This window comes from Hyaena hyaena, unplaced genomic scaffold, assembly GCF_003009895.1.
Source record: "Hyaena hyaena isolate Hyena2069 unplaced genomic scaffold, ASM300989v1 scaffold_6, whole genome shotgun sequence".
Lineage (NCBI taxonomy): Eukaryota > Metazoa > Chordata > Mammalia > Carnivora > Hyaenidae > Hyaena > Hyaena hyaena.
This window is the reverse complement of record NW_024080638.1, coordinates 2048871-2073529: the sequence shown is the minus strand read 5'-3', so window position 1 is coordinate 2073529 and position 24659 is coordinate 2048871. Positions and strand designations below refer to the sequence as shown.

General features: G+C 42.1%; 1 protein-coding gene across 9 annotated transcripts in view; it reads right to left on the bottom strand.

Annotated features, from left to right (window-relative positions):
• Positions 1 to 23026: 23026 nt before the first annotated feature.
• ZNF462 (zinc finger protein 462) overlaps positions 23027 to 24659 on the bottom strand; it is a 141719-nt gene continuing 140086 nt past the window's right edge. For all 9 annotated transcript variants that reach the window (XM_039239479.1, XM_039239469.1, XM_039239512.1 and 6 more), the window contains one exon: positions 23027 to 24625. In XM_039239479.1, coding sequence (XP_039095410.1) covers positions 24418 to 24625 — 208 coding nt within the window. In that variant the 3' untranslated portion in view covers positions 23027 to 24417. The remainder of the gene's footprint in view (positions 24626 to 24659) is intronic.

The following is a 24659-nucleotide window of genomic DNA, read 5'->3' as shown; positions in this document are numbered from 1 at the left end:
AAAGATAGTCTCTTTAGCAAATGGTGTGGGGAAAACTGGACAGCGACATGCAGAAAAATGAACCTGGACCACTTTCCTACACCATACACAAAAACAAACTCAAAATGGATGAAAGACCTAAATGTAAAACAGGAAGCCATCAAAACCCTAGAGGAGAAAGCAGGCAAAAACCTCTTTGACCTCAGCCACAGCAACTTCTTACTCAATATGTCTCCGGGGGAATGGGTAAGAAAAGCAAAAATGAACTATTAGCACCTCATCAAGATAAAAGGCTTCTGCACAGAGAAGGACACAATCAGCAAAACTAAAAGGCAACCAAGAGAATGGGAGAAGATATTTCAAATGACCTATCAGATAAAGGGTTAGTATCCAAAATCTATAAAGAACTTATTAAAAACTCAACACCCAAAAAACAATCCAGTGAAGACATGGGCAAAAGACATGAAGAGGCACTTTTCAAAAGACGACATCCAGATGGCTAACAGACACATGAAAAGATCCTCAACATCACCCATAATCAGGGGAACACAAATCAAAACCACAATGAGACACCACCTCACACCTGTCAGAATGGCTAAAATTAACAGCTCAGGAAACAGCAGGTGTTGGCAGGGATACAGAGAAAGGGGAACACTTTTGCACTGCTGGTGGAAATGTAAACTGGTGCAGCTACTCTGGAAGACAGTATGGAGTTTCCTCAAAAAATTAGAAATAGAACTGCCTTATGACCCAGCAATTATACTCTGAGGTATTTATCCAAAGGATACAGGTGTGCTGTTTTGAAGGGACGCATGCACCCCAATGTTTATAGCAGTGCTATTGACAATAGCCAAAGTATAGAAAGAGCCTAAATGTCCATCAACAGATGAATGAATAAAGAAGATGTGGTATAAAAATATATACAATGGAGTATTACTGAGCAATCAAAAAGAATGAAATCTTGCCATTTGCAACAACATGGATGGAACTAGAGAGTATTATGCTAAGCAAAACTAGTCAGTCAGCGAAAAACAAATATCATATGACTTCACTTGTATGTCGAATTTAAGATGTAAAACAGATCAACATAGGGGAAGGGAAGCAAAAATAATATAAAAACAGGGATGGGGACAAAACATAGAGACTCTTAAATATAGAGGACAAACTAAGAGTCGCTAGAGGGGTTGTGGGTGGGGAGATGGGTAAATAGGCAAGGGGTATTAAGGAAGACATATGTTGGGATGAGCACTGTGTGTTATATGTAGGGGATGAATCACTGGATTCTACTCCTGAAATGATTATTGCACGAAATGCTAACTAACTTGGATGTAAGTTAAAAAAAAATAAAAACTTTAAAAAATACTATTAACACTCACTGTAGTTATTTAAAACAGTAATCTACAAACTGTGTGTTTTTGTACAGCCTGTGAGCTAAGAACGGTTTTTATGTTTTTAAATGGTTGTGGGGGAGGGGAGGGGAGAATAAAAAAAAAGACTATTTCATGATACATGAAAGCTCTAAGAAATTTAAAATCCAGAGTCTATAAGTAAGGTTTCATTGGAACACAGCAATGTCTATTCATTTATTTATTGTCTGTGGCTGCTTTTGCATACAGTGGCAAAGCTGGGTAGTTGTGACAGAGAATATATGAACCATAAAGCCTAAAATTATATCTACCTGGCCCTCTCCAGAAAACATTGACCAACTCTGGGTCTAGGTGGTAGGGGAATGTGGATAACCCTAGTCGTGGGATCAGGAGCTCCAGATTCCACTTAGCCTCCACTTGGTGGTTATGTGACTTTGGGAAAATGGTCCATCTACTTGGAAACTTCTTCCTCGTTTCTAAGATGGAGACCAAAGTACAGCGTTTTAGGATAGCAGTGAGAATTAAATGAAATAAAGAACATGAAACCCATAGCAAGTACTCAATATTCACAGCCATCAGAATGATTGTACACAGTAGAGCATGAAGGTAGCACAGAGGGATATTATGTGTCCCCAAGAGTCCTATGTTGAAGCCCTAACCTCCCAGTGTGACGGCATTTGTAGGTGGGGCCTTTTGGAGGCAGTTAGGGTTAAATAAACCCATGAGAGTGGGGCCCTCCGGGTCGGATTCACACCCTAATAACAAGAGACACCAGAGGGCTCGCTAACTCTCTGTGTAGTGATAAGGCAAGCTGGGAAGAGAGTCCTCACCAGAACCCTACCGGAACCCCACCAGGTTGGCTCTTTGAGTTTGGACTTCCCAGCCTCCAGAACCATGAGGAAAAAATATCTGCTAAGTCACCCAGTCTGTGGTCTGATTCTATGGCAGCCCAAGCTGACTAAGACACAGGATGAGAACTGAACTGACATCTTGAGCATAACTAGAATTTCCACAGGTGGGGAAGGAGAGAAAAGGCCCTCTTGGCAGAGGAACAGTATATGTGAAAGCAATAGTGCTATGAGTGTGTGGGGTACTTTTGGAACAGAGAAAGCTCCTGCCACATGGGCACAGTCCACACAGTGGTCAGGGTGGGGGAAGAGGGTAGGGTTTTGTGGAGCTGAGGCCAGAGAGGCACATTTGTGAGGGGCCTTGTATCCCACTCTCAGGGTAGGCTGACTTGTTATGTTTTGCCCATTTGATTTGTAAAATGACCTCTCTGCCTCCCTGAAGTCACCTTGGTGTGGGTGAAAAGCCAGCTCACAGGAATACCACCTACTTGCTCTTCATGCAACAGGTTAGTGGGTAGTCCCTGGCTCCCTTTTCTGGGGCTGGTGGCCTGCCAATCAGGAGATTAATCCGTGGTGAATGAGAAAGACACAGCCCCACATTAGGGAGGAGTGAGGGTTAAGAGAAGCTGGGAGTTTTTTTTAAAGAAGAGGAAGGAATACACTCTGTTGAGAAAAAGTATAATCTGGTGTAACATGGTCACTTTTTGCTAAGGATATTGGAAAGTTCGGTAAGGGCTTTGAATGATGGTTCTGCCTTCTGCAGCCTTACGGGAGCTTGAAGAAAGGAGGCTGTCACTGTATTCCATGGAAGAAATAGCAGCAGCTTCGGCCAGGAACGTGACTGTGGAAATGAGGGAGGACCAGCTGAGAAAAATGGGAATAGAAGTTTACAGGGCATGATGATTGGGTGCAGAGGACAAGGGGAAGGTGAACATGTGAGTCATGAGCAGACACCTGCTTGTGGATGAATTGTGGCTTGACTCACTGGGATGGAGCAAGAGAGAGGATACAGGCTTCAGGGGGGTCAATACACAGTGGGGATCATACATTCAGTAGAGCAGATGTTGAGTAGATCGTACCTGTGGGGTAATCCAAGAGATGGGGGCCCGGTGTCTAGAGCTATTTGTCTATCTCAGTGTGAAGTTCAGGAGAGAGATCAGGGCTGGAGCTAGGAATCAGAGAGTCATCACTAAATGGATGGTGGCTACTGCCCTGTAGTGGCTGAGATCACGGAGGGAGAGATTCTGTTTGCCCATGGCCTGTCCCCCATCTGGCAAGATCACACCTGGCCTCGGAATTAAATCCCTTGTAATATTCTGCCTTTTGAAAATAAACACACATGCACACAAACAAACAAATGCTTCCATTCCTGATGACTCAAGTGGCATGTGTCTGGCCCTGATTGTGCAGTTTTATAGGAAGTTGCCAACACAATGAACCATCTGAAGCCTCTAATGAAGCAATTATAGTATGTGGAATGAACAATCAGTCAACTGTAAACTCAGTGGTGAGAATTTTATAGAGATCGAGGGTAGATAACAGGCTCACTGCAGTTACGTCCAAGAGTAACTTGATCCCTTAGTGGATATAATGTATATGTAATAGTGGAACCTCTCCATCTCTGCCACAACACACACAAAGCAAACAGTTCCCATAAAAAGACCACCACTACTCACTGATCAGCTCTCAACAGTGTCTTGGTATCACCAAGAAGACCTTTTACCTCGTGGCATGTCCACAGGTAATACATTTCACTACTCCCCTCTTCCTGTTTGGTTCTTGAATGTATACGGGCCCTGTTAACAGAGGGGTCCGCTATATGGCAATGATTGTAGTATCATTATTTCCATTGCTCTATGGCAGTTCTGAACACGTATTACCTCTAATCCTCACAATAAACCTGTGGAATGCATATTATTGGGCTTAATTTTTAATGAAGAAAGAGAGACTCACAGTTTAAATGATCTGTCCCGTGTCACAGAACTGAGATGGGGCAAAGCTGGATCAATCCAGGTGTGTCTGTCCACAGAATGGTCCCCCTTCTCCATGGGGGGGGGGGACCATCTCTGCCTTATATCTGAACACCTTGAGTTACCTCCTCTCTGTTCAAGCCCATTCTCTTCATTGTGGGTGTTAGAAGATGCTTGTTGACATCTTCACCATTGTCCTAGTATTACCTTCAGAAGCCCTCATAGGAGAGACTTAAGATGTTTGAAGAGGACAGCCACACCCTCTTCATTATTCGCCCTCTGGAGTAAACACTTCCAAGTATCTTCAGCCCTGTCCCATGTGACATGGAGGGGCAGCTACTGCTGGCCACCTTCCTAACAGCTGTCCCCTGTCTTCCCTAACTTCCTTGCTAGAAGCTCACCACCCCCACACACACTGCAGAAGCCACAAAGGCCAGAAACTCACTCCTCCAGCAGTGCACACTAAGAGTGGATTTTGGAGTAGAGAATTGGGGAATTGGAGAGGCAGAGAGGTAAGTGTGGTGGAAAAGAAACACCTGGGTTCCTATCCTGACTTCACTAGCTGCAGGCAAATTATTCTCTCTGGGGCCTCAGTTTCTTCATCTCTAAAATGGGGATGACCATAGTTATCACAGGGGTGTTGTGAAACGGAATCAGTTCAAGCTTATAAACACTCAGCATAGAGCTGGACACAGAGAAGTTCATAATAGATGGATGTTATTATTTTTATTACTATTACTAAAGATGAGGCTGCTGATCTTCATTGAGCTCTATTTACTTCATCAGGTGTAGAGCATGATTATGTCTAATCATGTGTGGATTAGGGGCATTAACATCTTAATGTTTATGAATGTGTATGATGCTCCCCCTACCAAACAACTTACCAGTAATATTTGTGTGGGTGTTCATTATTCATTGACTCTTTAGTTGTGGGTCTCAAGGAAAAGTATTAGCTCAACCACAGGTGCCAGCCTTTGTCTCAGGAAAGGAATTCCCTTAATTTAGGAAAAATAATTAGATAAATTAATTGTTTAGCCCTTCTTTCAAGAAGCTTATAGCCACTGAGAGCCAAGGATATGTGATTAAATTTTTTAAAAGGTGCATTTCCACAGGGTCGGCGTGATGGATAATGGATATGAAGTTTTTAGAATATTGTTCTAATGAAGTAACAGAGGTATGAATCATTGGATATTCTTTAAAGCATAGGTTCTCAAATTTGTGCATGTTCAGAATCATCTGGACTATACAGTAAAATTGTAATTGTATCAAGCATCTCAACATTCCCAAGATGGTTCCTTGTTCTTTCCTTGTGTTGCTTATGTCATTCTCGTTTCTGGAGCACCCAGCCCTCCCTTAGGTGAGAAACCAAAGCTCAGATGTGGATTTATCCTTGCACTTTATGTGACTCCTATGTTTTTCAGGACTCATTGAGTTGTATATGCCAGAAATCAAAAACTAGTAAACTAGCTTTGAGAAGAGAGGTTTTATTGGCCAAAGTAACTGTAAGGGATCTTTTAGCCTATAATGCCAACAGAGATCTTTCCCTTTTTCTTATACCAATCCATACATATACTCCTATTTCTCTCTCTATTCTTCCTCCATAGACATACACACACATATTTATTTTTATAAAGAGATATATATGTCGATATGCATATGCATATACACAAATATACATACACATCTATATATAATGTACATTTATATATATGCACACAACAGATTCCTGTATATCAGTTCTGCTGTCTTCCAAGTATTTCTTATTATCTCCCCCACCCTCTTTCTGGAAACATGGATGATTTACATTTCCTGGACCCCTTGTCTGAGATCAAAGAAATAGTTCTGGCCAAGAGTTGTATGCAGAGGTGATATGTGTCACTTCTTGGCTAGAACATTTAATTGTCCGCACATGACCATTCCATGATTTTTTCCCCCCTCTACTATGGTGACCAGCAAAATTTGAATTAGAGGCTACTCAGTCCCACATAAGGGGAGGGGATTTGAACAGGTCTCTCAGCTGACCCACAGTGGACCAGTAGTATGAACAAAACATATGCCTTTGCTATTGGCTACTAAGATTTGGAAGTTGTTACCACAGCATAGCCTGGCCAATCCTAACAAACACAGAAGGCCTCCAGCAGCTCCACATGTGTATGGCCAGGTCCAGTTCATGATCTCAGGAGAGAGAGCAACCCTCTCTTTCTCAGGGCCCTTATACGCATTCTCATAGAGAGACCCCTTTCAACCATCTTTTGATCGTGTCCTATCCTCGTATCAATCATGGAAGATAGAAAGATGTCCAGGCTATGATACAGTTGCCCAGGTCTAGATTGTGTGACTTCCTTCTGGATAATAGAGAAGCACTATGATTAGTGGTTCTGCTGGTACCTCAATAATGGGGAAGAGGCAGTTCTCAAACAGAATTAGGGAGCAGGCGTAGGATACAGCCACAAGGACTATGATCTCTGGACATGGCTGAGGGTATTTTCTTCCTCTTCCTCTTTCCTTTCTTTCTTTGTCTCTCTGTCTCAATTTCTCTTTCATTCTCTCCCTCTTTCTATTCTTCATATACACCTCTATTATATTGTTCATTATACTATGTTGTATTTTTGTTTCCATGGCTGAACCCCTCTCTCACTCCACCCAAAACAGTGAATTTACTGACTTCAGAAACAGTGTCATGTCTTAGTTAGTGGCCACAGGACCCAATACAGCACTTGCCCCTTCACAGGAACTCAGTAATTGTAGAGTGAATAAAATGAATATAAAAGGCTATTTAAGAAAAGACAGGGCAAGAATGAAGAAGTACATTTCATTTCTTCTGCCACTGGGAGATCAAACATCAAATAGTGTGGAGTATATTGACATAAAACCTTCCAGGATAGACCAAAAAATGTTTAATTCTCATTCTCCCCCAGAAAACCCTTTAACAAATGCAACCAAACACCTGGGAACAAGAGACCTGCCACTGCATCATCCATTTGCTTTCAAAATGGAAGCCCTAGACAGATTCCCTCGCCTGCAATTATCCAGGTGGAGCACAGACAAGTTAATATCAACAGCTCATCTTGATGCCTACACTGTCCCCAGAATCCAGAGGAAGGTATTCTTCCCTTTAATCCTCTGTGGCAGGACAGATGGCACTTACAACCCAGCCTAGCACCTGGGAAATGTTTTTCACGCTACCAATTAAGACGCGTTTCCTCTGCTGTGTCCGTCACTTGCACCTGTAGGACAACTGGTCGCCTCGCCAGGAGCATACTCCATCTGATTCCTCCCTTGTCCACTGGGGCGCTTTGCTACAGATTCCAAAAGTGTTGCAAAGGAAAAAAAGTGAGAGTTGCATCTGAGCTGGAGACTTCCTGGCACATTCATGGAGGTCCTAGCAATTTTTTTTTTTAATTTTTTCATCCTGTTGACAATTACTGTATGGTCAACAGAGGGAAAATAAAAGATCACCAAGACTCCACGCTGGGGGAGCTCATAGTCTAATGGGATGACAGATAATAAACAACTCACTAAAATTCAGTGTGAAAATGCTTTACGTAGAGATACTTCGAGGTACAGATGATACAGAGAAGCAAAGGATGACTAATTTTGAGGAAGGGCCAATATAAAGTCTCAGAGAGGTCATATGTGTTAGTCCATATTTATAGAAAAATGTTAACTCATATTTTTATAGTACAGTTTGTTTTTCAAAGCTTTTTCACATATTTATCTCATTTTATTCCCCCACTATCTATAGGAAGAGATTTCTCTTTTTCCCTACCACCATGTTCAGATAGACTAAGAGACTTGCTCGAAATGGCCAAAAAAGGGAAGAGCAGAACTCAAAAACTTGTTTTTTTTTCTTTCAGAGTTTATTTTGAACCTATTTTGAATTGAACTGGGCTCTTAGCTGCAAGCAAAAGTTAATAAGAAAACAGCAAAACAAAAAAATCCCAAAAAACTCGAGCAGGAGGCTCAGGTGCTCTGTAAGGCAGGAATACCACTGCCCAGCTGGGCCCAGCATTGGCCTGGTGAAGGCACCAGTGTAGCCTTCGTGCCATCAGGTGGCATAACTTGCACACCCAAAACCACCAAAATGCCTTGTGATGTCTGTGCGATTGCTGCCTGGATGCTTCTAGAAACTCAGTAGAGTAGACCTGCCCTCTGGCAGGTAGATTCTCCATGATCCCTGCTTCTTGGGTCCTTAACTTCTAGCGGGGTCTGAGGTCAGTACACTGATGGACAGAGTCCCCATCAGTCCCCTAAAGGCAGGGAAGGCCAAGGAGGCAAGTGCCTGACTTTTTCAGTTTTGTGGGAATTGGACACAACTTCACAAGTTTGGTAATTCTCAAGTATGAGAAAGAGGTTGAGAAGCCAACACTTAGCAACACTTTATATTTCCTTCACCATTACCTGTCAGTAGTGCTGATTTCCCTGCTTTAAAAACTATGTTTATTCTGTGAGGCTAGGTTTGTAATTCCCAAAGCCCTTTTGAACCCAGCATGAACAAGCAAAACCGCTCCTAACTGCCTCCTACATTGTACAGCATGACCACAGCTTCATCCACACAGTCGTTCCAGAAACAACTCACTTAATTATTGATCAAACCCATTCATTTAGGTGTGTGGTTAAACCCTCTTCCCAGGATGACTGGCCAGGCTAGCTCTAGAGTTTAATCACTATGAGCCACTGACTTTCACTTCTGATCACTGATTGGGAAAGAAGGAGAAAAGGTCCTTACTAATTTGTGAAATGAGAAATATCTTCTCTGCTGATGAGAAATAGCTCTAAGCTGGTTCTGCTGTGAAAATGGGCTGCATGGGACGCAACATAGTATGTCAGGTCTGTAGTTCTTTTGGCTCAGTGATTATCCAAGTGTGGACTCCTGGACAGCAGAAATACCTGCAAACTTGTTAGATGTGGAAATACTTGGGACCTACCCCAGAACTACTGAACCAGAAATCCTGGGGGTGGAATGCAGCCATTGATGTTTTAATAAGCCTTCCAGGAGATTCAGAGGCATGTTAAAGCTTGAGAAGCACTGCTTTAGACTCAGGAGCTGCTTCTGACATGGGTACCAAGCTTTGGTTCCTTCATGGACTCTACGATTTTTTAGCTGTCCTCATGATCTGGATAGAAAATGAAGTAAGTTCATTTAAAGCAGCAAACCCACCCTTGATCATCCTTTTAGGAAAGTCTGCTCTGAAAAAGATGAGCCTCATAGAAACCTATGATGATTGGCCACTCCAACTAAGTAATTATGACTAACCCTTGTACTCCTTCATATCCATTGTCTTGTTCTTCCCACACTATAGCCCTGAAAGGGAAGTTGTTTTCAGGATGAGGAAACAGCCTTAGGAAAGTTAATGGACTTGCCCAAGGTCACCTGTCCAGAGTGGGAGAGCTAGTGGCCTCTTAACTGTCCAGGGATAAAGGCATAACTAGGGGCAATACAGGAAGAGGTCTCCCACCACTGACCTGTAATTATTAGATCACAAACACCTCAATTAATCACCTTTCTTTGCTGAAGAAATGTGTCTCTTTGACTTGGTGACATTCTCAAGAATTGTTCTTTTTTTAAACATTTTTTTGTTTTATTTATTTTTGAGACAGAGAGAGACAGAGCACGCGTGGGGGAGGAGCAGAGAGAGAGAGGGAGACACAGGCTCCAAAACAGGCTCCAAGCTGTCAGCACAGAGCCCGATGCATGGCTCAAACCCACGAACCATGAGATCATGACCTGAGCCGAAGTCGAACGCTTAACCGACTGAGCCACCCAGGCGCCCCAAGAATTGTTATTTTTGAGGCCTCTCTTTATAAATACAATTTCATACAAATCTCCCATTAGCTCTGTGGCTTTGGCTTTGCAACAAAAATGATCCAGTGTGTGAGTGTGGCATTCTATCCCAGGAGAGGAAGGCACAGAGTATGAAAATGAGATCAAGCATCTACCAAACCCAGCTTAATCAGGTTGAAACACAAATGGAACCATTAACATACCTGAGTTCTTATGAAATGAGATGGTATTTTTCAGTATGGTTGTATTTAGAGAGAGCATAGGAGGAGGCCATTAAGGTTAAATGAGGTCACAAGGGTGCGGCACTGATCTCATAGGATTGTGTCCTTATAAAAAGAGACCAGAGAGCTTGCTCTTTCTCTGTCCACACACACTGAGGGAAGGCCACATGAGGACATGGACGTCAGCCATCTGCAAGCCAGACAGAAAGCTGTCACCAGTCTTTTACTAGTGACTTTTTTTTCACTAAGTCCGAACTGCTTGGCAGGGCAGGGACTAGAGGGTTGGGGGATGGGTTGGAAGGTTGTTGGGTGAACCAGGAATTAGCACAGAGGGAGTAAGATGAGCTGAATACTTAATGACGTTAGTAAGGACGCCTGATAATTCATTTCAAAACTCTGGAGACTTTAAGGTCTGTATGCTACAGCTTCCTTGCAATTGACTAAAGCTGCGTAACAAACCACCACAAAATTTAGCAGTTTAAGACAGAAAATGATACTGATTCATAAAATTCTTAAAATGGGCGGGACTCTGTGGGAAGTTCTTCTCCTGGTCTTACTGAGGGTCGCTCATGTGGATGCTTTTAATTGCAAAAGTCAGTGGGCTTTTCGCTCAGCTGGGATGCCAGGATGGCTGGACTTCCTCTCTTTCCATATGATCTCAGGACCCCTCTTTCCCTGTGGCTTTTCCACAGGTCCCCCCAGCAGACTCCTAGCAGGGGGTTTAGGGCTCAGCTGATAGGTCTTCTTCAGGCTGATGCCCACAACTGGCACAGAATCACTTCTGCTGTCTGTCGGTTGAAGCATGTCACAGGTCCAGCCCAGATTCAAGGGAAGGGACTGAACAGCATGGTTCATTGAGGGCCACCACTGTGACAGAATACTATAAACGTTTTGCTGCCATCAGCCTACACAGTAGGTAAGGGCTTTCTGATAGGACTGTCCACATGTGCTTCTGAGACTCCTTCTCTTGATATTGCTTTACCATTTCTAACTTCTGAACCATCTATCCTTTGAGATGTATTACAGCCCTGCTCTTCTGAATGCTGCTCTGTCGCTTTCAGGTGACTTTGCATATCTCTTTCGGGAGAAAATTTATCTCCAATGTCCTGGTAGAACATCTTTTAGGTTTACCTGCTGACAGTTATGATTTTAGAGAAGTCCCACCCTTGCTATGGCTTTACCTTCTCTGTTTAGGTTTCAGAACCAGCACAGATGTGACCTCCAACTGTTTTCAGTGGTATTTAGAAGACTACAGGTATTTGTCAAATAAACTAAAATGAGATTTTAAGTTAACCCAAGTATTTTCCATATTCCACACACACAAGCCTCCATGTGTCTAATATACCATGGGAACTTTCTATCATTTCAGGCAGCAGCTAGAGCAGTCTAAACTCATTGCCTCAAGGAAGGGAGGCCACAGCCAAACAAAAGAGAACAAAGGCATCAATTCTCTATCTTGAGTTTCAAAAGAGCCCTTTCAAAGTCCTGGCAAAGAAAACAGGTTAATAGAAAAGGTTTTTGAGTTTCAAAAGCTTGGCTTTAATTGTGCCAAAAGCCATATGTTATGCTATTTACAATAGATTTGGGGAGAATGTGTGATGATATGTAAAAATATATACACTATAAAGAAATATATAAAATTCCAAAATACAAAAATATATTAAAAATATTTTTAAAGTGAACAGTCTGGTTCTGTAAAGTCTGTAGAGATTCCAGGAGCTAAGCTGAGAAGTGGGGGATAGTTCTTAGGGGGAACAAGAGTTACAGTGAGTATTTCTGACAAGGTACGCTGAACATGGCTCAGCTTATGAAATGTTACCAGTTGGGTTCTCTGCAAGTAGACCCTGAGATGAAGTTTGGGGTGCAAAATACTTACTAGGAATTAACACCTAAGAAAGGAAGGGAAAGAAAGTAGGATTGGACAGAAGAAGAAGTTAAACTGAGAGGCAAGCCTTGGCTGGTAGGGAACTGTGGAGCAAATATTACTAAGGTTGTTCTGTTGGGTGGAATGGCTGGACTGTATACCTTCCACTTTACTCAGTCTTTGGTACAAGCTGCTTTGAAAAGGGCATGACCTTGCACCAGGTGGGAAGCGCATCTGGGAGGAGCTGCTGGCTGGACATGTCTCCTGACCCCACTTACTCCCTGCAGCTGGTCCTTCCATAAAGAAGGATCTGGGCAGCCGTGGGTCTGCAGGTCTACCACACTAACCCTCTCCTCCTTGAGCTTAACTCCAGGCCAGGAGATGATAGAACAGCTGGATAGGTTTGGAAAACGTGTAGAACATTCTGTGTAGAACTCTCTTTAACCCAAGAGAGGCAGTGTGGTGGGCTGGAAATAAAGAAAAAATGGCAGCAGGACACATAGAGAGCCCAGGATAGCTCATTCTGTCTTTCATGGCCCCAGACTGCCATACAGGAGGCTCTGACAATTCCCTGTGACCTGAAAAAAGTCACATATGGACTGTTAGGACCAATTGACACCCGGAATTGAGAGTGTTGAAGGGGACCTCTCTCAGCCGATAAAAATGAGATTAACCAAAAATTACAAAAAATAAAGTTGTTTTTAGTAGATTTCAGCAAAGGCAAATGACAGATGAACCCAAATCACCCTCCTTTTTTTTTTTTTTTTTTTCTATCTGGGGCTAGGATTCTATAAAGCCTTTCCCCTTCCCACTGTCCCAATTGATTTAGAGAAACCTCAGGTCGTGAACAGATGAAGGGGTGGAGAAAATCCAAACTGACTGAGTTTAAACTTGAGGAGACAGAGAAACCCCCTAAGTGATTGAGTTTATCTAGAATTAAATAGATTTGAGTTTCCTGCCACTAGACAACATGGGGGTTCCAGATAGATACCAAGTTTAATTATGAGAGGAAATACTTTAAAAGCTACATTTTTGATTCATTTGTGCCATAGATTGAAAATCCATACTGCTCTACAGATAGGAAATGATCAAAGAAGTAATCATCACTTCTGTCAGTAGCAGAATGAGAAATGTAAACCAATGAAAAGAGCCAAGCTTACTCTTGGCCAAGTGTGTGGTACAACTGGGGACATTATCTTAAAAACCAGACTCTCAGACCCGCTGGTATGGTTGATAATGGGAGGTGATTTCAGTAAATCAAGGCTCGAAATTATTTATGTTTTTGCCATCCTGTTTTTAGGTATCAGACTTAAGAAAGTAACTGGATCTCATTGTTGACTGCTATTTGAGGAACAGAGAAAGCAGAGAAACAAGTTAGGGCACTGGTTGTACACTGTCCTTAGTAACAAATGCTGACCTCTGGCACTTGGACGATGGCATTGGGGATAGGAGCTGCATAGGAAGTTGGGTGTTTTTTAGGAGTTAAGACTTGCTGATGGACTAAATGTGAGTGACAGGTGGGTTGTGATTTCTGTTTTTTGGTTGAAGCACCTGGGTGGATAACAGTAGCATTTAATAATGTGGAGAAGGTTAGAGACAGAAGCAATTTTTTGAGGAGAGGGTAGAAGTCAAGAGGTTTCCTGTGGCCCATCTGAGCTTCAGATGTTATGAAATATCCATAAGGCTCTGTCTCTTTGACATGTAAGCCTGGAACTTGGAGTGGATGGGGTGAGAAATATTAATTTGAGAATCATGAACATAAAGACAGCATTTAAAGCCATGGGACTGAATGAGATCATTTGCTGAATGAGCTACTGAATGTAAATAGATTGAATCAAATGGATGATAGGACCATATGTATAAGATTATTAGATATTTTTATTTTCTTTATTGTTTTCTGTATTTTTAAGGTGTTCACTTAAAAATTTGTTTTGATGTTTATTTTTGAAACACTCACTCACACACACACAATGTAAGTGGGGGAGAGGCAGAGAGAGAGGGAGGCAGAATCTGAAGCAGGCTCCAGGGTCTGAGCTGTCAGCACAGAGCCCGACGTGGAGCTGGAACTCACAGAGTAAGATCATGACCTGGGCAGAGTTGAATGTTTAGGCGACCGAGCCATCCAGGCACCCCGAACATGTATGACTTTTATAATCAGAAAACAAGTAAAGCCATAATAAATCTGCTGCTGGCACTCACTCAGAAACACAACTACACAGCTTCCACAGTTTCCTGGCTTCTTTTCTCAGAAAAAGCATTTCACCTCTGTTGGGCCTTAAAAATATTAATGTGCTTATTTAATTGGGAATCTTAGAGAGAGTGTTTGCATGAAAATCAACATCCTCACCTCTTCTGCAGTGCAAATGAGCCACTCATTTTCTGCTCTCACCAAACCTGCATCTCGCTGCTGATTGAACCTGTGCCTAATTATGTGTTGCTCCTTGAGTTCTGGAGTATGTAATAGCAATGTTTATTTGCCAAGGTTGACAGTGATGACTAAGTCATTTTCCTCTTTGTGTTTTTTTTTTTTCCTTTTTTTAAGTGAAAGAGAGAGTAACCCTGTCTGTTTTGCCCCCAACACAGTGTATTGATGGCGTTATCTCTGATTAGTGAGAGCTGAGGCAGGAACTCAAGCATCGTAGGGTATTTTGTCAGAAGCCCTAGTGAGAAGGAGTTCCTGTAAGTCATATGGGATGACTTGCAGGCAGCGGCAAAAGGGCCACTTTTATTAAAATGGACATTTTATTCATTCAGCTAACATTCTGCATCCCCACAATGCTCCTGGCCCTACCCTGAGCAACGGGAAAGATAAATATGATCCTATGTAGGTTCATAAGAATGTTAAGTCTAGTGATTCAGTTTGAGTCCCATTTGTTGAGGGTCATGATGAGGGAAGTGTGGGGCAATATGGAAACACATAACCTGGGGAGTATGGTTCAGGGTCAAGGCTACCTGGAAGGGATAATAATAGCTAGCGTTTGTCAAACTGCCAGGCACAATTCTTCATGCTTTATATGGTTTGCCTCATTCATTCTTTCCAACAACCTATGAAGAAGGTACCATTATTATGCTGATTTTATGGAATAAAAACCTTAAGCACAGAGTGGTTAAATCTCAGCTGAGTAAGCAAGGGCGAGAGGAGTTAGTCAGGTTGAAGGTGGAGGAAAGAGTTCCAGGCAATTGGGTCAGCATGTGGAAAGGCATGGAGCGCGCATGGATAGTGCACGAGGAGAGGCTGGGAGACTGACTACAGGATATTTGCTGTGACTGGTGTCTGTGGGGCAGGGGAGGATGGAGCTAGAGGGGGTTGAGGGGCAATAAGAAAGGAAGTGAGAGAATCAGATTTGCCTCTGGCTGCCTTGGGTGGCCTGGTTAGACAGGAAGAAACCAGACAGGAAGCAGTTGTAGCCATCTGGATAAATGCTGAGGGCTAAGCTGCAGCACTTGGATTCTAGTGACAGGTGGATTCAAGGGGCGTTGTGCTGCGGACCACTGGTTCTGGGGAGATGCTGAAAGGGAGGAGCTGGAGTGAGGGAGGAGCTAGGGCCAGTGTCCAGACTTCTCTTTGGATGGCTAGATAAGTGGCAGTGTTTTCCTGACACTGGGAGCCATAGGGGAGGATGACACCTTGGGCACACAGATGGTGCCTGAGGTTTGTTCTTTGAGGCACCTTGAGCCTGGGTCTCTGGGGAACAGAGAGAACAATGCCCAGGGAAACCAACAGAAGACAGTGAGTATATGGATGGAGACCTGAACCTGAGAACAAACAAGCCAATCAACAGACTCCTTACCCTGTCTCTGAGCCACCATCTGAATTTTTAAAACTTAAGAAGAGGGAGATCTTGAAAATCTTCATAAAAGCAAGGGATGGTAAATTGAAATTAATTGGATAGCACTTGTTATTAGTGATTTAATATGTTAAATGTCACTGATATTTTGTGTCTTTTTTTACTCTGTTTTAGGAGAAATTAAAAAAATATATTCATAAGACTTTTCATAGGTGCTGCTATTGTGGCCCCTACTTTCTCCCCAGTTCTCTGGAGGGTCTTTATTTCTTCAAAGACAGAATTGTAAACCATAATTCTCCTACTCTGATAGTTTCCACAAGCCCATTCTTTGAGGTAGGGGAGGCAGTGCTTTATTTATGAACACCTTATTTCACAGATAAGGAAAAGAAGACTCAGAGAAGGTACCTGATTTTTCCATGGTCCCATTTCCAGTCAATAGTGGAGTCAGTGTTCTCAGATCCCAAAGGTTCATATTACTGTCTGCCATCACCACCTTCCTGAGAAGTGGGTTGGGTAGGTGGTAGGACACAGGCTTGGAGAGTAATACTTTTGTTTTCAGAAGGCTTGAAAAGAATTGCATTAAAAAGTAAGAAGACTCATCTACAAGAGTGGCACATGCACTTACCAAAGACTTTGATAATATAAGCACTACCTTGACCCAGTTGAGCTACTGGTAAAATTGAGAGGTCCCCTTGGGCCATGCCTCCTTTCAGAAATTGGTGCTGATGTTCTTCTGCCTCACCTCTCAGTCAGTCAGGTCATACATACTTATTGAGCACCTTTACCCAGGGCCAGGTGTGCTCAGAGGTGCAGGAAGCCAAAGGAGACATGTATCTCACATTGTGCAGACCTCCTCTGCCTCAGACTCTGCCTCATCTCATTGCATTTTCACAGTGGACACTATTAATCTCCACTGTAGGAAGACACTAAGGCACAAAATGGCTAAAAACCTATCCATGTTTTCAAAGCAAATAAGAAAAGGACCTTGCACACAAACCTAGCTCTCTTTGACCCCAGAGCCTGTACTGTGAGCTAAATATCTTCTTTTACTGCACATTTTGTCTAAAGAAACCATACACTTTACATTTTTGTAGGGCCCATCAAGAGAAAAATCAGTAGATGTCACATTCTCTCTCCAGTTTGCATCTTAAGCCACTTTAAGAAAGAGACCTCAACTGGTGCCTGGGTGGCTCAGTTGGTTAAGCGTCTGACTCTTGATTTTGGCTCAGGTCATGAACTCACAGTTCATGAGTTTGAGCCCCACATTGGGCTCTGTGCTGACAGTGCAGATCCTGCTTGGGACTCTTCCTCTCTCCTTGCCCTTCCCGCACTTGTGATCTCTGTCTTTCAAAATAAATAAATAAAAACTTTACCAAAAAAAAAAAAAGAGAGAAAAGAAAGACACCTCATTGTCCATTCTCTACAGATGGGGAAACAAAGTTTCCAAATCATCAAAGAGTTAACCACACGATGATGATGATGATGATGATGATGATGATGATGATGGATTATGTCAGTTGGGCATGGACTTTGGAAAATGCACTGTGCTGAGTGCTGTATATGTCTCTATATTATCTTGGTAACATGTATGTAACTAGGTACTTTTATCTCCACTTACACAGATGGGAAAACTGAGGTTTAGGGAGGCTAACTGCCTACTTAAGTTAGCAGAAGAGGCAGTATTTAAACTGAAGCAGCCTAGCAGCAGACACACTCTTAACAAACTCTGCTATATTTATCCACCATCTACAGGCATGTTAATCAGATCTCAAGCTCCATTCCCTTTCTCTTGCCCCATGATGCCTCCAACATTTTGACATCTGGGTTGGCATCAGAAAGCCCATGGGGTAGAGTTTCCTCTTTGGTGCAAATCTGAAAAGGCAGTAGGTGATTGTTGACCGTTGACCAGGCAGGACCCACAGGATTTAGATAAGGTTCCCCCTTTTCATCTCTTTGGCTTTTGATGACCTCCCTTCTCTTCTGGCCCCAGTGCTATTCTTTATTCAGCATCTCCTCCTCCAAAGTGCCCAGCTGCCTTCAGCCTGGTGCCCCTGTCAGGGACAGACGGACACAGAGCAGCAGGGCTTCCCAACTGGACAGGCCACTGGGAGCCAAGAGTCCTGGGGAGACATGGATGGGCCCAGGCCTGTAGCTGCAGTCTTCCAAACAGCCCCCTGGAGTAGACTCTTTCAGCTTCAGGGAAAGGTCAGAATTTCAATCTTGTGTTTTCACACATCTTAAATGGATTTCAGAGGCACTGGCATTGCCCTGCTCCTCTCTCTAAACAATGTGGTTAAGCTTCTGTAGCGTTGCTAGAGGCTGCATTCCTCCTGCATTGTGATGTGGTTTTTGGAAGTCATGCATGCAGTTAGCTAACCAAACTAAGCTGTTTCATTAATGGGAGCAAATTCAAGAGAGAAATTGTGAATAGGAACAAGACAAGTTTGCTTTCCTTTCCACCCCTAATTCAAAAAGCCAGATAATTAAGTAGGCGGAGAAAGGAAGTATCCCTTCTGATTCCAAGAGCTGGCTCTCTCTGTCTCTCCATCTCCTTTCTTTATTAGGTGGTGATGGTGGTTGTGGTGTGTGTGTGTGTGTGTGTGTGTGTGTGTGTGTGTGTTGCATGGGGTGGGGGGCGGAGGGGGGGTCGTTATGAGGAATTCCTAGCAAAAGATCTATTACCCCAGCCCCTCGGAGTAAGCTGTTTCTGTCATGTGTTTTCTGTTCTGTTCTGCTTCCCTGTCCCTTCCACTTAGTTCTACGTAGCCCTCAGTAGCAGTTCCACATCTCTACCTGCCAACTCACCCCCCACCCCCAGCTGTCACTTTGGATGCCACCTCAAAGACAAGGTTCATCAGCATGAACTCAGTCCCCACCTACATCTTCCACCTATGGATGCACACAGAGATGACGTTCCTTTCCTCTTACTTCCCTGCCTAGAAGAGTCCCTGTCCGTCTGCAAAGCCCAATGCTCTTCTGTGGCCTGATTCCCAGTATGAATCTGCTTGCCAGTTACCCTGTCGCTACCATGACTCCTTCTCAGTATAATAAACGTGTGCAACTCCCTCATATTCCAAGAAAACATCTTCCCTCAACCCTGCCTCTGGAGCTACCTTTCTCACCCTTGAGGCTTGTTTTCTCCACCTCATATCTTAACAGTCTACCCACTTGTGAAAACCTCACATCTCCACTGCCATCATCTCCAGTTCTGGCTTCTGCTTCTCCTACCCCATGGCTGGTGGCCACTGATGCTGAATGTTCAGACCCAGTGGACCTCCCCATCCATTTTCTATTCACATCTGAGCAAGACAGCAGGAGGACGGCCAAAGTGACCTCTTGAGGGGGACTGCTGGTTCAGTCTTCTGATGTTTTTTTTCAGAGAGCCTAGACTTTCAGACAAAGACATTTTTCATCTACCAAACTGCATATTTTTACTTAGATATTTAAAAAAGCAATCTCAAGCCTTCTGAAAGAAAATGTAACATTGATGCCAAATCAGATGAGAACTAACACTTGGTATCAACAGGAATATATTTGAATTTAAAAAGGCTAGCTGCATCTGACAGCAGTGTGTCTCAGCTACTTAAAGTCTAAGCTGGAGTGGGGGTGGGGAAGAGAAGAGTCTTCAATAAGTGTTTATTAGGACAGGGGACAGGTGATAAGTAGAGTGACTGTATCATGTGACATAGAGAGTCAAGGAAGGCTTCATACCAGAAGTTACAGTTAGGCTGGGTCTTAAAGGGTAGGTAATTTCTGGTAAATAAGAGTTCACTGAAGGCGGAGGGAATGGCATGTGCAGAGAGCAGGGTGTTTGGAAAAGAACTGACATTTTGGGGGAATAATGAGCATGATACTTTGAAGCATCTTACAGTCTCTACGACTGAGTGCTGTCCCCTATATCACAGCCCTGGGAGAGCTGCAAAGGAAGAGCATATTCTATTGTAATTTTTGTTAAACTCAAGGCTGAAGACCCTCCAAATGTGTATGAGTAACCAGTTTCTCATATGCTTTCCTAAATCCAATGTGAGCTTTCAGATCGACAGAGCAAAGGCTTTCACAATCAAGGCCATCTTTCCCCAGGGTTGCCAGTATCACCAGAGGTGGCTAATGGTCCAGCAAGACCCAGTGCCACCTGTGGTACATCCCCACGTTGCACCTCTGGCCTCACTATTCATGAGCTGTCCAAAAAAAGGTGCTGCATTTGTCATTCGTTGTCACACAGTGACTACCACCAACTGTATGCTCAAAAATATTGGTTAAGTGCATGGATTAATGGGACCTACATCTTGTGCTTTACAAAAGATAGAGGGTTTCTGATCCTCCCCCCACCCCCATTTCCAAAGGAACACTTCTATTAAGTTCCTGATTGTGGTAGAGACTGTCAGCTCTTGTGGCCTTTCTGGGCACACAGGTAGACAAGACCACACACTTCACAGCTTTCTTGTGATTGGATGGGGCCGTGTGACCAGACTTGAAGGGAGACTGGAAGTGATGGTGCTACTTCCTGCAGGAGACATTTGAATTAGTACATCAGTCTGTTCTCAACAATGATCCCAGGATTCTTGAGTTGAGATGATAGTATCATTAGATGGAGGGGTGTGGATTTCTGAGTCACCAGATGGAAGCATACCTCACGCTGACCCTCATGGGAACATGTGGAAGAATTAAATCTCTGTAGTTCCAAGGAGTTGCCCTGCTGCAGACCCTACCATGATAAATGTATCAGTACGTTCCACTTCCTTTCCATAAAACAAAGTGGAAGTATGGATTAGACATCAACTCAATAAATAATACTATTCATGAAATATTTGATGGAGGCCACAAAGAGAATAGCTGTCTTTCAATGGACAAGTTCTACGTCACTTTCTCTCCTTTAGAAAAACACACAAAAGAAACTTCTCAACTTGCAGTTTTAGAAAAGGCTGAGTATCTCTTGAGCATTTGAAAATAAAGTTACTAAGAATGTTCTTGATTGATCTTTCATAGCCTTGCTTACCAGGAAGCTCTGAACCAAATATATGACTTATGTATGGCCTCTCAGAATGCATTTTTGTCAGATCTCTACTATAATTACTTTGCTCTCAGTCCTCATTTTCCCTTTGGGTTCTGATTTCTCCAATTTTGCATCTTCTCTGTGTTTTATACTCTTTTATGTGTGTTTAAAACTGTCTTCTGTGGAAAGGATAAAGAGGACAAGGAAGTTGAGAACCAGATTTTTAGGATGAGCTCCGGACAAATGATCTGTGAGCCTTTCTTCTAATCCTGGTGAAAGCAGACAGTATAAATCAGCTGAGTTCAACAATCAGTGCTGTTGATTTTAATTTACTCTTCTGGTTTTCATGACTATTAATTTTTCCTTTGATTTATAACAGGGTAGCTCAAAGAATATGTTAATGATGATAATTACTGGTGTAAGATAGTTTGTGGCAGTGGTTATATCTTACAGTTAGTTTAAAATAACTGTAGGGGCGCCTGGGTGGCTTAGTCGGTTGAGCGTCTGACTTTCGCTTAGGTCGTGATCTCGCGGTTCGTGGGTTCGGGCCCCGCGTCGGGCTCTGTGCTGACTGCCAGCTCAGAGCCTGGAGCCTGCTTCAGTCTGTGACTCCCTCTCTCTCTGACCCTCCGCTGCTCACGCTGTCTCTCTCTCTCCTAGAAATAAATAAAAATGTTATAAAATAAAATAAAATAAAATAAAATAACTGTGCTCATGGATTCAGGGTCCCCAGATGACATTCAGTCACTAGTACTTCCTCCTTCTGGAGCTTCATATACCATTTTGATTCACATTTTTCTTGGAAAACCTGCCCTCCAGAAAATTCACCCAACTGGTGATAAATATCTGATGCAGAAATATTAACTTTTAAAATCCCAGCTCATACCTCACCTATTACCTTTGCTTTCTGTGCCTGTGTAGACTTAGCAGCTTGAATTACCTCTCCTATACATGCATTGAAAGGCAACACTTATTATTCCCACATTTCATATCTGTAAATGATCTACAACAGATGCACATAGACACATGTGAAAAAAATTCTTTATTAATTTCTCACATTTCATTACAAAATGTATGTTGCAAACAACTTGAGTAACCTACTGGTGTGTTTTGTTGTTTTTTTAAACCCTTGGCTTCAAGAACTCAGAGTCTCCCTCTTTCCTATCAAGTACTGGGAAACACTGATTATTGGAGTCAACAGGTTCTCATTTTGCTATTTATCTTCTCTCAAGCTCTGAAAAAAAAAATGTCCTCTGTATAAATTAAACAAAAAATGTTGTAAATTCTATGTCATTACAGTCAACAGAATTATAATAATGCATCCAAAATGTGCGGCCACAAAATATCAGGTATATGTTTGAAAAAAGAAAAAAATGACATTCTAGCCTTGTTAAAAGGATAATGGTCCCATATTTTTATTAACAGGTTAGCAAAACAAAATCCAATGGATTACAATATTTACATGTTATTTGAAAAATAAAGTAGTGATAAAAGCATGTCACAATTATTTTCTGTTTTTTTTCCTTTTTCTTTTTTTTCTTTTTTTTTTTTTTTTGCTTGTTTTTGTTTTGTTTTTTTGTGGTTTTTTTTTGGTAACCATACAAACACCCAATCCAGGTATGGAACTGTTTAATACATTTGAAATGAGGCCAATTAAAAACAAATATGGACACAAAATGTTATCTTTGTCTAGATAACACTTTCCCCATTTTCTGGTTTCCACATGATGGCCCCCATCCCTAAAAAAAAAAAATTAAATTAAAAGAAATTCCCTACAAATAAAAATTTTTAACAGCAAGAAAATAAAAGAAGAACATGCTTTTCAAGTAAGCACTTATTCCACAAATGCAATATCTTTCCATGGATTTTATTTGAAGCTGTGTGGGACACTGTCATTTCAGGATTCCCTGCCCCTTTCTTCCCTCCCCCTCCCACAGCCCTTCCAAGTAAAAAAAAAAAAAAAACAAAAACAAAAACAAAAAAAACCATGAAAACCAAAGGACTCTCACGCACACACACATCCAAACGCACGCACACACACACACAGGCTTCTATAACCTAGGCTTCAAGAAAGTTTTTTTTCTACTTTTTGGAATGAAACCCTTTGTTCACAACCAGAACATATTATAAATGTAGACTTAGATTTAGTCTAAGCTGCTCCCTCCTGAAAAAGCTAATATGGGGAAACAGAGCAGCTGGCAGCTAGTTTAAAAAAAAAAAAAAAGTAGTTCTCCAGGCTCCTTGTAGGATATAAGTATTTCTTGTCCACTGTCGCCAAAGGGATGGGATTCTAGCACATCCCCTTGTCCCGCAAAATAAATGAAAACAAACCCTCCCCCAAAACACAATGCAAACAAAAACAGAACACAGATTTTTAAATCACACACAAAAGCCAGCCCATCCTAAAGAAATTATTTGTGTGAGACAGATAATGTGTTAATTTGACAAGCAACAAAAGGGTGAAGAGGACTTCCTCATCTGGCCCACAAGCTGCATAGCTGTGCCGAAAAGTTTGGTTCTTTAGTTAAATTAAGGGGAAAAAAAAGTTAACTTCTTTGTTATTTTCATGTTTAAAATAAAGACATTCCTATTCACAAAAAACTCCCTTGCCCCCAAATTAAAACAACAATAACAACACGCACACAAAAAACAATTTATGTGAAAACTGAATTGTGCTGTGTTTGTAACACTCAGATTGATAGAAAATAAACGTGGCAAACAAAACTCCACAGTCACCATAAAATTAGCTCACATGAATCTACCAAATTCTAAATTATAGTTGAACACTAATAAACAGCTTACCTGGAATAAAGGATGACAATTCACAAACAGTTATCTAATAATTAAAGTCTGTTTCTTTTTTTTGTTTTGTTTTTTACTAAAATAATTAAAAAATCACAGTATTTTAAGAAATAAAACCCACGTGGGGATTTTAAGCACAATTTGTGTTCCTTTCTTTAAAACTCTCTCTTTTTTCTCCATTCACCATCTTGCCCAGCAGTTCTCTCTACATTTAACCACAACGACGACAGGTAGTACTGACAAATGCAGAGAATTCCCTTGGTTAAGTTTGAGGTACTAGGAAACAGGTGACTGTTTTTATGCAAAGCAGTTTTTTGTTTTCTGTTTTTGTTTTTTTTGTTTGTTTTTTCCCAAAGCGGCTGCAGTTAGGTCTTGAAAAAGCTTAAGGTATTAAAACTAGAAAAACGCACCGAAAGATGTGCGTCAAAAAGTTGTTCCCCTAAGAGAAGTCTTGTACTGTCACGGAGCTTCTGCTTCCACATCCTGTCCAAGACCACCACAAAGCACACCGTGTGCATGGGAGGTGCTTCCATATTCCGCAACAAATGACACTTCCATGATGAAGATCCAGAAGAAAAGGTGTAGTGATGGAAAAGGAGCCACATATTCCAACCATTAAATAACTTTAATTTACATACTCACTCACACAGGTACCAGTGCTTTGAAAATAGATTGTTCAGTCCTAAAAAGCAGCTTTGTTCTGTCTTCTTTTCTGTCCCCACCCTTCTCAGCCCAAGCTGGCCCTCCCCACTTTCTTATCACGGTTCAAGTACGGTTTGATTAAGAAGTTCACCAAACGCTTATTCTTTTTTGGCCTCTGCATTCTCCAGGAGAGATTTGTCAGCAGCTACTACACAGATGGCTACTGTTTCACTCTTTAGGGAAAAGTCTATCCCGATTGCTTCATCATCTTCCTTTTCCTCTATAGAGGGCATCTTAATACTGTCCTCCACACTCTCTTTCAGGTGGATTTCTTCTCTGCTCACCTGCTTGATGTCATTCAATGCCCTGGAGAAACAGTGATGGTAGAGACAGATGAGTA